The 15,538-nt window shown below is 39.8% G+C and overlaps 1 protein-coding gene across 1 annotated transcript in view; it reads right to left on the bottom strand.

Annotated features, from left to right (window-relative positions):
- SORCS3 (sortilin related VPS10 domain containing receptor 3) overlaps positions 1-15,538 on the bottom strand; it is a 290,222-nt gene that overhangs the window by 56,385 nt on the left and 218,299 nt on the right. The window contains exons 8-11 of the mRNA XM_030453271.1: positions 5,538-5,627; positions 3,450-3,629; positions 1,534-1,680; positions 731-833 (exon numbers count right to left, since the gene is read on the bottom strand). Of these exons, the coding sequence (XP_030309131.1) occupies positions 731-833; positions 1,534-1,680; positions 3,450-3,629; positions 5,538-5,627 (520 nt within the window). The remainder of the gene's footprint in view (positions 1-730; positions 834-1,533; positions 1,681-3,449; positions 3,630-5,537; positions 5,628-15,538) is intronic.

Genomic DNA, 15,538 nt, shown 5'->3' with positions numbered 1-15,538 from the left:
TGCTTCCTGGAAACAGATGTGTGTATTCCCAACAGATTAAGATTTTTATTGTACAAAGCAGTAAAACAGAAATTATATTCTGACTTTTAAAGGCTAATAGTTAGCCTGGGAAAGCATTCATCCCATGCACTGGCAGATTGAAAGAAACCTCATTTACTAACAATTTAGACCAATGCCTAGACTCTTACTGTCCTGCTGCCTCTATTTGCTTACTAAAAGGTTAAGGAAAAAAGGCTCTGCAATCACAATATGAGAGGCAGGGCTTTCTCCAAAGCATCCACCTAGCAAGTGCCAGGAGAGATGACTCCCTTTGGCTATGCAAAGGATGTTCAGAAAGTTTAAACTAAATCATCTCACTCCATTTGAACTAAAATCACATGGTGCTTCCATTTTTGAGTGATAAATGTCATGAAGGGAACCTGTCACTCAGGTTCTGGCTTAGTCTGGCAGACACATGTAAGCACAGAAGGACGTGAGAATGGAAGTATCTGGAAGAAACAGTGTAATTCATATAGACAATATGTTAACATGACACTCTTGCAAAGCACTGCTTGGCAGAACAAGACAAAAGAGAGAAAATTACCCTCAGAAAGAACAGTTAAGAAATGTGGATGTTTTGAGCATACTTAGGAGCCTCCCTGTGAAAAGGCAGGAATACAGGAAACACCTTGTATACTCTCAGGCTCCCAGTGAGGAATAGGCGAGTGGTAAGGAGCATTTATGTTCTTACCTGTTGCCACCAGCAGCCCAGGAGCAGTTTCTTTGCTGGAAATGCTTCCTGAAGTGTAGGGATTCTCTGAGAGTTGCAGGTGTAAGTGTAATGAACAAAAGGGCTGTTGACAAGAAACAAACAAAAGGCAGAAGTTTTAAGATGTAACAAGTTAAATATTAGATGAACCCTTGGGGACTATACACAGATGCTCTCATCCTTCTGAAAATGACCCCTCTGCTCTTAGCACTGTTAGAAATAGCAGCATGTGTTTATTTTCTGAATAAGCAATACAAAAGTGGCCAAGAGCAAAAGAAGTAGGAGCACTGCATTACAATCAAGAATGTCTGCATGGTTTTTTTACCAATAATCTGACCTAAGGCAATTTTTTCCCAGAAATTTTCTTATTCTGACCTAAGTTCCATTTAAAAAGCTCAAGAAAGGTGGACAGAACTTTCCCTTAAATTCTATGAATCTACCAAGAAACAAATCTGCTTGATTCAATTAACACTTAGCATCTGAACAAGAGAAAAAACACAGGGAGAAAGATTAATCAGTGACATTTCAGAGAAATACTACTACTACACAAGGGCTACAGCCTACTGCAAAATGGCTTTTAACTGAATGTTGTTGAACTGTGTTACTAAACCTACACAGACATTCTGGTCTGGAAGGGGTGCCTCCTTTTGGAGCACGTGGACTTTGCAGCTCTCAGATTGTCCAGCATCATTCCTACAGTTTTACTGGATGTGTTGTTAACCCAGTGACTAAAACAAGGAGCTCTGAAGGAGTCAGTTGTGCTTTGGAAAAAGTCTGCCACTCACCAACTGGCAAATGACAGGATTCCCTCTTAGATCAGTGTCCGGTGCCTGCAGCAAATGCCAGTCCCTGCCCTTGTTGTAGGTGATGAAGGTCTTGATTTGGTCATCTATCTTCCTGTTAGCCAGGAATATGCCTTTGATCCCTGCTACCTAGGAAAAATGGAGAGAGATGAAAAAATGCATCGGAAGAACAGGCCAAACATAAGGCCCAGCTGAGCACTCTTGGGAGTGGAACTCCTCTGAAAAGGCAATGGAGTCATCTCAATCCAGCCTTGGGAAGCAGTGAAGGGCATTACAACCACATCTCACTTGTGCCTGCACAGCTGGGAGGCCTTGTACAGTCTCTCTCTGGAATAAAAAGACAAAGATGTTCACAGAGCAAATCCCCAGGAAGCAGCCCTCTTCCAGATTTCTGTGAGAGCTTGCAGACATGTGGATGATGAACTTGAAGGTACAACGTGCACTGTGTCACACGTGAGCTCTGGGAGCTTGGGGATGTGGTCTGTGGCCCCACTCCACCCTCAGACTGCCATAACCTGAGACAGAAGCTCACATCAGAAGCACAGTGGGGTCTTTTTCTGTTAGCCTTTCTTTGCCTTTTACACAAAAGGTGGAAATCCTGAATATGCTGAAACACTGATGTTTTGCAAACTTGACTTCTTCCCTTTCTTTCAACTTCCACATTCTGTCAAAATCAACGCAGTTGTTCCAAATGTTTTGATTTTTGTCAGAAGAACCCATTCCAACATAATATGGTCCTGTCAAAATGTCCCCAGGAAGATTTTGTGTTGATTTGGGTCTCTGCTACACATCTCTGAAAGTGACACGGGAACAAGGAACTTGCTGTGAATCTGCAACTTAGTGGCAACAGCTAGGATACAAAACCTTCCACTCTAAGCCCCTGGGTAATACAGCCTTCCAATGACTGTGAAAATCTCCATCAGCATTTAGCAGTAGATTCTATAAGAGGCTTGAGAATACAGTTTGACAAGAAGATGATGCATGTTTATTTTGGTTGGTTCATCACAATAAAGAATTATATCTTTTTTTTCAAAGGCAAGAGAATGTATTTAACTACATAAAAATAAAATGCAAAGGCTATCCTTTATGCTGATCCATACATTATTTTTGAGTTTTCTCTCAAATTTTATAAATAAAAATTGATGTTGTTAAATGGCCATTACTCTGGCTGGAATAAAAGAATGTATTCTGTAAATTCGTAACTTCTCTGTGTAACTGCAAACACATTTCTGCATATAACAGTGGAACCTTCCAAATCATTCTGCAACCATTAATATTAGTGTTATTGATTACGTGGTTGTTGCTGGCAAATCACTGAGCCCTGAACCTCAGCAGATCTTCCATCCAACCAGTTCTGACACACCAAAAGCAGAATGCTCTGACAAATCCAGGAACTGGAACAACTACTCTGAAGTGACTGCTGCTGGCTGAGGCTGCAAGGCCTGGCAGAACAAAGAGAATGGAAGATGATTCAGGGTAGAATTAATCCAACATTCATCTCTGGGCCAATGGCACCAATAAACTTTTACATATCATTCATAACCTGCTCAGAGGTAACAAAGGCAGAAACCATATTTCCTATCTGCAAGAAGGTGTCTCTAGCAGTACAAGGGGCAAAATGGTAATTTGAATCCTTCTCTAGATGTCCACATTAGGATGAGAGGGATAATGGTTCTCCCTTTTGGAAATGCCACCTATCTAACCAGTCACTAACTGGAAAGAAACCTGTGTCATGGTTATAGCAGAATGCAAGGCATCTATTTCCACATGAGTTGGCTTAGCATCAAATCCACTGGGCTGATCCCAAAACAAATGAAGATCCTGGAAGGCTGGTAAGAGATTTACACTCGAACTAGCAAGCACTTACTGTTCTTTGTAGAGTGACCTTTACTACATACCTCATAAAGGTCAATGATGATATTCCCCTCCAGACCTCGACTGCTTTTCACATTTTCCAAGGCCAGGGTGAAGTACACCCCTCGGATGTCTGAGATATACAGGTTGTATGTATCATTTTGGTTCCACTCTTGAACAGCTGCAAACACCTGATTCTCATCTGTGCTGATAATATGCATGTCCTGTTAAAAGAAGACAAAAGGCCCATGACTTACGAAAGAATGGAGATGGAGCATGAATTATGGGTATGTTAAACAATTTTCTGTTAGAGCAATAATTAGACCCAATTAGACCCAATAAATTACCACTATTGTGGCTTTCTTCATTTTATTTTTTTAATGATCACCAGCTGGGTAAAGGGTTATTTTGCTCTCTTCATTTTTGGTAGCTTCAAGGAATTTCATCCAGTGTATTTTTTATTTATAAATTTCAAAGTCAGTTTTATCACACGTAGAAGATTCACAGCCTTAGAGCCTGCAGTCCTTGTAGTCACTAAGCATGGTGTAGCCCCAGACTGCAAACACTGACAATTTCCATCCACGTGCCAAACTAACAGGCTTATGCTTCCAACTGATAAAGAATCAGTTTCCAAAAAAATAGGAATTTATATTTATTTGAACCTGAGGTATAGAAATCAGTTTGAAATAATGCTGGTAGTGATTTTGAGCAATATTTCTATCGAGAGTTTGGCTGAGACTTATTCTCCTGCTATATACAGGCTATCAAATTATTGACCCACTATCCTTTTTGGACTCCTGCTACAGACCAAGATACAAAGGACCAGCAACAGTTTCTCCATTTAGTTTTAATATCAAAGAGATTTGACAGTGCATTTTCTCAGTATTCTTTTAAAGCAGGTTCATGGAAACAATTTCCAGGAGGACGAATGGTATTGAAGCACTTCACCCTTGCCACTGTTCTTGAACAAACTAACACTGGTTCAGGTACAAGAAAAATCACTGTGGTTATCTGAGACTTCATTTCTCTATTTGTGTCTGTTATAAATTACCCCAGAGTGCCAGGGACCCTTGATTAATTTCTTGCACTGCCTTTTCTTGAAGAAACCATAATTCTGGAAGTCTCCCAAAGGATGGAGTGACCTGATTTTTGGGAATAATATGTGGGAGAAGATCAGATCAGTATTTCTATCCTGCCTAGAAGGCAATGTAATCTTCTGTGTGAGGTATCGAGATGAAAAGTTGGTGTTGATTAGATGGAGCTATTTCTAATAGACCTAGCACAGTCTATCAGCATGGGATGGGGAGAAAAAACATTTGAGGATCTAATTCTGTCTCAGTAAGTGCCATCAGCAGGAGATTTGCCATTTCCTTCAATGAAGGGAGACTAAATCAGGAAGTTTATTCTTGCTCAACATCTCTAATTCTTTAAAAATAAGTACATACCCAGCCTTTTCCAGCAGTGTGAAAATAAAGCAAAACACCCAATAACTTCAATCTGTTTTGACCAGTTTCAGGCTAAACATTGCATTACCCTACTGCCAGCCTCACATACTTACAACTCCAGCAGAGTTCATTAATCTGCAGCTGACAGGATGGTTATTACTGTACAGCAAAAATGTTCTAATGACTACAGGCAGCATAAATAAGCCTCCTTTACAGGGTCTGAAGACTTTGCTATGACACTTAGCTTAAAAGTACTTTCAATTTTTAAACGACAAAAGTATCCCTGATTTTATACTATCCAGGGCCACCAACAATTCTATGATTTAGAATCATAAAATTATAGAATCATCAAGGTTGGAAAAGACCTTCAGGATCACCAAGTCCAACCATCAGTCCTACACCACTGTAACCACTAAATAATCTCCCAAAATGCCACATATATACACTTTTATTAATATCCCCATGGATGGTGACTCCACATGGGAGGAAAAATTAAACTTTTTTCCTGAACACACACTAATCAAAGGCAAGAAGAGGTAGAAATCCCAAATCTACAATTAAGAAAGATCATTCAAGCAGCACAACAAATGGAGCTCCCCAGAGATCAATCTGCTGAGGTGCTTCATCACTGGACAGGCTGTACTGTTCAAGATATTAGGTGTTTGTGTTTGTAAATGGTATACTCACCTTAGGAAGAGAGTATTTGGGCAATTTAATCTGTGCAAAAGGCTCCCGTCTGTATGACACATAGTAATTTGCTCTTCCACCAGCTGTCACCTGTAGAAACACCAAAGACAGTGAGTGAAGACCCTTCCAAGACACCCTAAGCTGACATCTCTAAGAGGGTTTGACAACCTTTCTTTCGAATATCTTCTATGGCCTATGAGCTATCTTTTCTATGACAACTGTCCCTAAAAGCATCTGTATAACTCTCAAAGTTATACCTCTCAGTTTGCCTCACATGCTTCAAATCCAGGTATGACTTTAACATCCAAGGAAAAAGGAAAAGTGGGTATAAAGTTTAAGATCTTGAGTGGACAAAAGATTACTAGTTTTCATCACATGGTTGATTATGTCACAGAAGGACATAACTCCTTTTTTCTCTCCTGAGTCTTAGCTTTGTCTGTTTGCACTGTAAGTCCCTTGCAGCCAAGGTCATCTTCCAACAACCTTTCACAGTGACTAATATCAGAGATGTACATTAGCACCATTTAATGCAAACAGTTTTGCAGTAATGCAAACAATTAATATGCTCTTGGAAAGCTGAAGCTGCTCTTAGCTGCTCTTTGTCACTATAAAATTGGTTTCTCTGAACTCATACTGTCTTTGAACATGGATGAGGGTAGAACTGACAGACATCCAAAAACTGCAGTTTTATGGACCAAATGATCTGTAAAGGCTACATATAAATGCCATACATCAATGAGATCTAGCCCTCATAATTTGTGAAATATGGGATTTTAAACCTGTCACTAGTCACTTAGGATTGCTGTGGGTGTTCTTCTGGCAGCATTTTAGGCTTGGCTACCACAAGGCTTACATCAGTGCATTTCTTACATTCTGCTGCTTTGGCAGTCTTGCAGCTTTTAAGATAAAACAATACACAAAGCAGTTCTCTTATTTTATGGAATGTCATTTGTTGTCTTAAGCGTCTATTAAAGCTAACATGAAGGTCCTAGATTCTCCCCTAGATATACCCCCTTTTATCTGACAGTGTTATGTCAAAATGCACTTATGTGGAATATTGCTAGAGCATCAATTATATCCCCAGTAATGATATCACCTCTAGATAGTAGTTGGGTGGTTTTTGGAGCAGCTATCAGTTGAAGGGCACAATATTATTGGTCATGAAATTTGGTATCTTATAGCTCAAGATAAGGCTTTTTTATTGACAGAAATTCTTTCTATTTGAAGAACTGTAAAGAAAGAAAGGCTTAGAAATAGGACTTCTACACTAAGACTTCCTCTTCCTGTTTTCCCTTTTTACTTGTAAGTCTATCACAGATGCATTTAGTGCCCCCAAAAGAAAAAAGTACACCACCATTATACCAAAAATTGAATAATAAGGTAGAAAATGACCCATATAAGAGCAAACAAACTCCATACAACATGTAGCTAAAGTCAAGGGGAAACAGGAAAATCTAAACTGATTTGCCTGCAGTCTCAGAACAAGGCAGTGGCAGAAACATGGAGCGACCATGAGTCACTTGATTCTCACTTCATGTAAAGTGCACTGTGAACTGGCATGGTAGCATCTTAAGCTCTTGCTTTCCAACTGTGAGGATGCTGAAAGGGCTGTGAGTCCACAATCTTCAAGTTAATCATATGAACATAAAGTAGCAGAAACATCAAGTGGTGATCAAATTCACTCTCTGCGCCAAGACAGAATCTACTACAATTCTGCCAGATGCAAAAGATTTTGCATGGGTTTTGGATTTTATTTCACTGCAAACTGATACCTAGACCTTTCTTTTAATTGTTTGTTTGTTTAAGGCAGAAAGGTGGGATTCAAACACCATCCAAGTTCAACATACATTACCTAAACTCCCTTCCAGTCCTCTACCTGCACTAGGTCAGTCACCTTGACAAAGATTTAGAAATAGAAATTTTTGTGGTTTGTGGTTTTTCTGAGCCAGTTAATATGAAGCCACACACGATTCTGTTGGCAGAAGTTGTGTGAAGCTTTCCCCAGCCAGGACCTCATTTTAGCATGATTTGCATGCATGGTTATAATAGTTTCAAGAGATGATCAAGACTTTGATAAAGTTTTGGCAAGTACTGTGGTAGAGAATTAATATTGAAAAGCGAAGTTAATTTATTTTGATTAAACTTTTCCTTTCCTATAAGCAAACTCTCCAACAATGTAAATCCCAGAGATTATGACAGTGTTTTGCCCTCTAATGCCTCCTTTTAGTTCACATTTGATGAATGTCATCCAATTATTTACTGTGAGCTCATCTGTCATGCTCAGTATAGAATTAGCTGGGTTTGTCTTTTTACTCCTCCTTTGCTAATGACTGCTTCGTTAATCTGTTTTTCTGGATTTCTATTTTATGTGTTTAATTAGGCTTCTAGCCAGTGGAAATTATTCCATTTGATGAATGCATTTGTTCTTAAACACATCTGTCTTTCCTGTGTTCTTTCTTCCTCCCTCCACTCATCATCTACCACTCTTTAGAACTTTCACATGTTGTTACAAAACATAACTGTCTTACTTAGAATCATAGAATCATAGAATCATAGAATTGGCTGGGTTGGAAGGGACCTCAGAGATCATCGAGTCCAACCCTTTTACCACTGTTGCGGTTGCTAGACTATGGCACTGAGTGCCACATCCAGTCTCTTTTTAAATAGCTCCAGGGACGGAGAATCCACTACTTCCCTGGGCAGCCCATTCCAATGCCGGATCACTCTTTCCGTAAAGGTGAATAGAAATCAGATAGAATCAGGTGAATAGAAACATAAGAAAATTCTCTTTAGAGCCTTGAAAGTTGGTGGCTCATCCCCACTCCTGACCAGCAAGGGGCCAGAGCACACCATAGAAGACAAGTGTTTCACAAGGATTCAGTGAATTATGGAACACCTGCCATAGAACCCTGTCATCTCCATAATTTCCGTGACATGCCTATAATTACACAAAATTATTTTTTATGTTAATGATTTAAGATGATAAGCCTTTTTTTTTTTTTTAATATTTAGATAGACTCCAAACATGTACTATCCAAAAGTGTTTGGAAAGCAAGGAGAATAAATTATAAGATCCCAGTGCTGTGCTGAAATACTACCAAGGGTCCTGGGAGCTCCACAGCTGTTTCTACTCAGCTTAGTCTCTGCCTAGACTGATGAGCTTCAAAATAGGCACAAGAGGATTCCATCCTAACATACACAAGAACTAGTACCTTTCTCTATGCACTTTCCCCATTTGGATAATGACATAATAATAGTAACAATATTTTTTCTACAGATCTTTTAGTATGTCTTTTCCATTTACACCCTAGGTGGCTGAACAGGGCTTGTGAGCTCAGATCACTGTGATCAGCGGTGGCTCATTTTAAGCTTATATTATACAAATAGTAGAGCGATTCCTTCAGTGTGGTGGTGGCTGAGAGACCCTCTCTCAAACCACAGAAGAAAATGAACCAGAAAGGGCTGAGGAAGCCAACAGGGTGCCCAGATGCAAATCCAGCAGTCAAGTGATGAGATCCTGGAGAAGCCATTCTCCTCCTCCTCTGGCTGGTATTCAGCTTCTACATGACATCTACAGTTTGTAAACTGGAGAGGCTGTCCACCCTTGGTTTGAGACTAATCAGGAGGTTTAAGTTATAATGAATCGGAGTTCAGGACAGGGAACTCCCTGTATGTACGGGCAACACAGGTGATACAGTCATGATGGTGTGGAGAGAGCAGGTTTAAATCACTCAGTTGTACAGTCTGAACTCCCAGCCTTGCAGTACTTTGCTTGCTAAGGAAATACCAAAGCAAATTTGGGCGCCTGTCTTACCCTTGGTAGTGCCCTCTATTTATCATAGCTGCTTGTTTTAAAGTAGGTTGTTGTTCTCAGACTTTGATACCTTTCTGCAAACACTTCTGGAGACTGTGTCTACCAACCCAGTCCTTCAAAATTTAGCAATCATTCAGAATAATGGGAAAAGAGGACTGAACTTTGGCAGGATACTATGGATGCCTTTTGTGCCTCCATGTTGCATTCTGCACTAGTCAGCAGACAAATGGGACTTGAGGTGCAAGCAAGTAAAGGACTTTCTTCATCCATCCATTCTATAGCTCATGTTATTTTCAATAAACCCCTCACTCTTTTCTCAGATCACTTCCTCTGCTTGTAGTGTTCTCTCCTTTCAGTAACATAGAATGAGCTGGTAGAAATCAGAAGTTGAGTAACATAGTACCAGGACTGTAATGCCATCCTGAATTTGTGTTCTCCAGCTCCATAGGGTATACTGGCATCCCTCCTTGCTCCTTTAGCTTCAGTTATACTTTGTCTTTCTTGTGGGTATAACATAGCCAAAACCAAATTGTGGATGGAGGAGTGATGACACATTAAGCAGGCAGACTGCTCCATTCACACCTTTAGTGAAGGTTTTTGGTGTTCTTCAGAGTCAGATACTGTCTAGGCCTTGCACAGGTTTGTCAGCACAAGGAATGAGAAGTTGTACCTCTTCCCCCAAACCTAACCCCAGTGCCAGTCAGGAGAGATTCAGAAGAACACATCTGCACAAACCTAGGGAAATCTTCTTCCTTCTTCATTACCCACGATGGCCAGGACATACCATCTTCCAACTATTTCTGTGTACTGAGATTCTCTGCTGCCCCAGCATAAATCACATCACGACAGGTACCATCTAGCCTAAATTATGTCCCTCTGGTTTTCATTAATGTTATACCTTCTGCACAGACATTAAAGCAATAAGCAATTACTTGAATATGAGGAGATCTGTCTTTCTGTGCTGCAGACACATTGGATTAGTCTTTCTGGGCATAAAGCACCCTCAAGCTGCCTGGCTAAATCAGCAGGCTTTGAAATCATGCCACTTTTTAGAGTGCCTCACTCACCCATGAAAATTTGCTGAGATAAAGGAACATTTATTATACTGGCCCAGTCCCTGTTCACTTCCCTCTCCCCTCAGAGCTGTGATGGGCACAGCTATAGGACAGAGCAAACTTGAGTGAAAAGACTGGATTTGTTTGAGCAGAAAATGTGCAGGGTTGAACCAAAACAGGAGCCATGTTAGAGCTGCAAATGCATATTACCCACACAGAAACCAACTTGAGAGGAACACATTCAATTAAATCTCTCTTGAGAATTGCAGAGGAAACATGAGTCTGCCACGGTAATCCTTTGCATCTTCACCTGCAGATGCTGATGATAAATCAGACACGATAAGGGGAGACAGGAGAATGACAAGACAAAGTATAGCACAAAAAGCCCTAGAAATAAAATGTAAAAAAATAAATAAAGGAAAATGTTAATTATTTTTATCAACGGATATTTGAGTTCAAGTTCTAAATCTGATACCTGGCACAGCAAAGAAGAAAGAGTGCTAGAAATGGATGAACAACACCCAGTAGTGAATCAGAAAGTAGCTGACTACTTACTGCCTGTCTTGCTTAAAAAGAGCTTTTTAGCAAGCTCTTGGGATGTGCTTTCTTGCATCTGTATGGATTAGTTTCCTCACTGGACTGCTGTCCAGTGTTTTAAACAGGGGTAAGAGAAGATCAGCTGTAGCAAGTATTATTCACCAGTAAAACAGGTGTAATCATGTTCATCATTTAAATGTCTTCATCCTATTAGTTTCATAATAAGCTTTTAATGATTTCTTCAATAAAAGACTCAAAGCCCAAACCCTTCAAGTTGGAGAGCTCTCCATTGTCCTGCAAAGCCGTTTTCTCTATCATCGATTGCAAAGATAAAAATCAATCCTAGCTAAGCAGGGTGAAGTTAAAAATAAATTGCACAGATTGATTTCTGTTGAGACCTTTGGCTCCTAGTTAAAAAATGGAGGAAAGACATTTATATTTGAACATGGTGTATTTAGCTCCTATGAAAATGAAGTGAAGGCCTAGAACAGGAAATCAAAGTGTAATTTCTCTCCTCTGATCTTGTTTCAGTGTTGAGAAGTTTCACAGTAAAGAAAATATTAAAAAAAAAAAAAAAAAATTCTTTTTTTATTCCTGGGGAAATTTACTTCTTCTTGAAGTTATTAAATTGACAGCTTGAGAACTGAGGTCAGGTGTCCCTATGATTGGTATAATCTCAGCTATGACTGCTGGTTGAATTCTATTCACCTGATAGCTGACTTCAACTCAGCAAATACGCTCATTTAGCCCTGCCTTAATACCCAATTAACTTGAAACAAAAGTAATATCCTAGTAAACATAAGCACTTCCAAGTTTTCCTAAACAACCACAGTTAAAAACAGTAACAGTAATATGATGCTTCTTTGAGTTAAGATTAGATTTATTTTGTTTATGGAACTACTTTTTTCCCCCTATCAAGAGGAATGAACCTTAAAGAGTAATGTCCTCCCATCCTGGTTCTAAAGATATAAGTAAAAAAATATTTTTCTTTCTATTGAGCCTGAAAAAAAATTCTCATATATATATGCACTTTCAGAAAAATGGAATTTGATTCAGATTGGGGGAAAAAAAAAAAAAAAAAAAAAAAAAAAAAAATAGGAAAAAAAAGTTATTATCTACAAAAGCCATTTTCTATAAAACCCCTTCAGTTTAAATTTTTGGACACGCTAACACGACTCCAGGGATCCAAAAAAAGCAGTATTATGCATAGGTGCTATAAGAAGCTATCAGTGATTGTGGGTGAATGCTGACATCTGCGTTTGTTTTAAGGAGACTTTCTGATGCAAAAGAAGACTGAATTAGTCCAACAGCTTTTGGCAGAAATGTTTGCTCCTCTGAGCTAGAGGAATTATTCAGATACGTATTGTAAAAGTCGCACTTAGCTGAGCCACAAACATCTGCAGAAATTCTGTGTTTGCTCATTCTTAGTTCTGCTACTGAGCAGACTGAGATGCTGCCCTGCTGTGAAACTCTCTGATTAAAGTAAAAGTCTTCTAAATGCAAAACTACTTCAGAGGGTGAAGGAGAACCAGACACATGATTGGTATCAAAGAAGAGCATTTTCACTTAAAATTTTCATTTTCCACATTGAATTTCTGCCTATTACAAGGACTGCAAGTGCTCTCACACTGCTGCATATGCGAGCTGCAAGTGAGAATGTGGTCCTAAATGGCAATGCCACAGGTCACAGGCCCCATCTCATACAGAAGGATTCTAAACCAGAGCCAAGATTCTCTCTCTCTCTTCCCAGCACCCCTCACACTGCTTTCTGCCTTCATCACATCAACCTCAGAAACACCAGCACCACAGCAGCTTTGGACATGGAACATACATTTGTCCCAGGGTAGATGACCTGAAGGAAAGTGGAGCCAAGAAAGAGCTGTGCAGTTCCCAGGAGACTGAATCACAAATTAAATGGCACAGAAACCTGAGAAGAAAGCTCCCCCAGAGGACAAATGACAGGAGGGGCCAGGTGAGAGACAAGCCCCTCATGATTTTCAGCTTGTAGTTAAACATCTTGATAAATTATGCCATGGGAGTGGAAAAGGGAAAGGGCACCCATGTTTCCACTTTTTAAAGGCCTTGGAAAGTGATAATGTACTGCCACTCAGCATGCCTCTATGGCTAACGATGCAAAAGAATTTCCCATTTGAAGTGGAAATGGAGCAGGTTCTGAAGCAAAAAGCCAATCCTCTTCAGTCACTTTGCAGGAGTCACTCCCTGCCCTTATGAAGTGAGATCCCCAGCCAAAGGCAGATCTGAGAATGTTCATCTCCAAAGGTTTGTTTGGCCTGCTAAAGAAAACAAGCATCAGATCCACATTCAAACCAGGGATCAGCTTCTAAATCTCAGAGCAGTCTCCCATGCCCAGTAGTTTTGTCACTGCCATGGAAAGTGCTGAAAGCCTGAGCTACATTTCAGAGTGCCTTCAGCTGCACTCTGTCATGTTAGCAGAGTCTGCACCATCCCAGAGAAAAACAAAGACACATCAATCAAGGTAGGTATTGATTGCCCATCCACACATCTCTGCACTGACTTAAAGCCAGTTCAAATCAAAAAGGCCAAAGCTACCCTGAGGGTCTCCAGGCACTGACAAAGACAGCAGCTTAAGGGAGGAATGGGGACAGTTAACTGGATGCTGAACACAACTGGTATGACCTCTGGGGTAAGAGTTAAGACACTGAAGTGTTTACACAAGGAAAACACAACAAAATTAAGAGGGGAAGGAAACAGATTTTATGAGACAGACATCTAGGGAAAAAAAAAAAGGAAGAAAAATTTTCAGAGACCAAATCCTCCCTCAAGTCTTTTATGCTCTGGTTAGTATGCCCAAAAGCTTATCTGTCCCTTTTCTAACTCTATCAATTCTAATCTCATAAAAAATTCTACCTCTTCCTGTAAACTTTGTCTCACATTCTTAGCCCACTAGCACTATAACAGCAATACTGCTAGCAGTCTTCATGCCACACATTTTGAAGAGTTTCATCATTATTACTGTGCCTCTCTCGATCCCTAGGGTTCTGTGTGACTACACGGTTCTTACCTGGGCCTGCCGCAGTGCTTTGGGAATGTCATCAGTCCCCACTAGGGACAGGGACAGGACTAGGGCCAGTTCAACACAGGACCCCAGGCACCCAGCAGAACCACTGACCTATTGCACCCAAGAGAGCTTGTACATAACCATTGGGTAACCAAGGACAACCACTTTGACTTAGCCATAATTATCTCCCTATGGCAGCTCCAGATCTGCCCGTAAGTGTTGCTTTCTGCAGAAAGCACTGTCAGAGCAAAACTTGGGAAAGCACTGTTGCATTCATACTCCCTTAGGAATTTTCAAATAAGCAACATTGTATTGAAACTTTTTTGACCCAGGCTCCCCTCACTCCCTCAATGGCTGATGATATTTGTTCATGGTTTCTAGCATTTTCAGTGGAAAGTTTTAATCTGTTGGCAAGGAAACCTACATAGATCATTCTTGATCTTCTCTTTCATTTTAAAGAACTAAGTAGCACTGATGTTATTTGTTTACTTACAGAAAAATAAAGGTTTTTTCTCCAAATAATGTTTTCTCACTTGAAAGATAATTTCCTGAAAAATAATACCCATTTTCATAAATGGGTATTGCATTTTAGACTCTTTTCAGCAACCTTAGCAATTCCACTAGAGACCCTCATACAAGATTTGCTTGAAAATATGTTCCCCAGAATTCCCCCTGTGATTTATTTTTACCATAAAAATCCTCCAAAATATCAACAGACTAGATTCATAAATAAAACAAAAGCCTCTTCCTGACCTTTGGGTTTTATAATATAAGCTATGCACATGAGAATACTGTAGCAGTTCAAGTAATTGTCACAGAGTCAAACCTGATAGGCAGTTGCAGGTTATCTCTGCAGCTCAGTTTAGAAACTGATACTATCTTAGTAGTGAGTACTCACAGGCAGGAATAAGGAAGGGTATAGTACAGCTACAGAAAATGGCAGATTACAGTGGTAGAGAAAGCATTGGCTCCAGTGCTGCACAGCTATATAAATGATTACAACTGAAACTGACCTTAATGGCAAAGTTGCTCATCAGAGTAGCTCCTTTTTGGTACAGTAAATAAATTCAGACATATTCCAAGGTTTTCTCATAAATAAATGACCTGCTCTGCGAGCTGTATGAAGTATTAACCATGAGAGATGGTGATACTGTCTTCTGGTTATATCAGAGGAATCCTATGAACTGAATGAAAACTTATGGACAAAAAGAAGGGCAGGACTTTCTTTTCATGTCTAAATTCATGCAGAATTATCCAATCTTAGTGATGTGCTAGGAATCCTTAAATAACTATTGAGCAATCAAATAGAAAGTCAATTAATGAATATGAATTCTTCCCACAATCTCTTAGTAGCTATTTCTTCATTACCTTGTACATTTTTCATCATGTGCTATGTTATTTATCTGCTTTGCCTTGGAACTGGTCCCAGTTTTTCAAACTCTTCATGGCAAAGCTTTTATGCAAGCATAAGATCATTCCCATTTTCTTTTTTTGCACTGCAGTGCCAACAGATCCTTTCAGAAATGCTGCACAACAGTGTTCCACATGATAAGAA

Source organism: Calypte anna, chromosome 6, assembly GCF_003957555.1.
Source record: "Calypte anna isolate BGI_N300 chromosome 6, bCalAnn1_v1.p, whole genome shotgun sequence".
Taxonomy (NCBI): domain Eukaryota; kingdom Metazoa; phylum Chordata; class Aves; order Apodiformes; family Trochilidae; genus Calypte; species Calypte anna.
The sequence above is the reverse complement of the archived record's forward strand: the minus strand, read 5'-3'. Positions and strand labels throughout refer to the sequence as shown.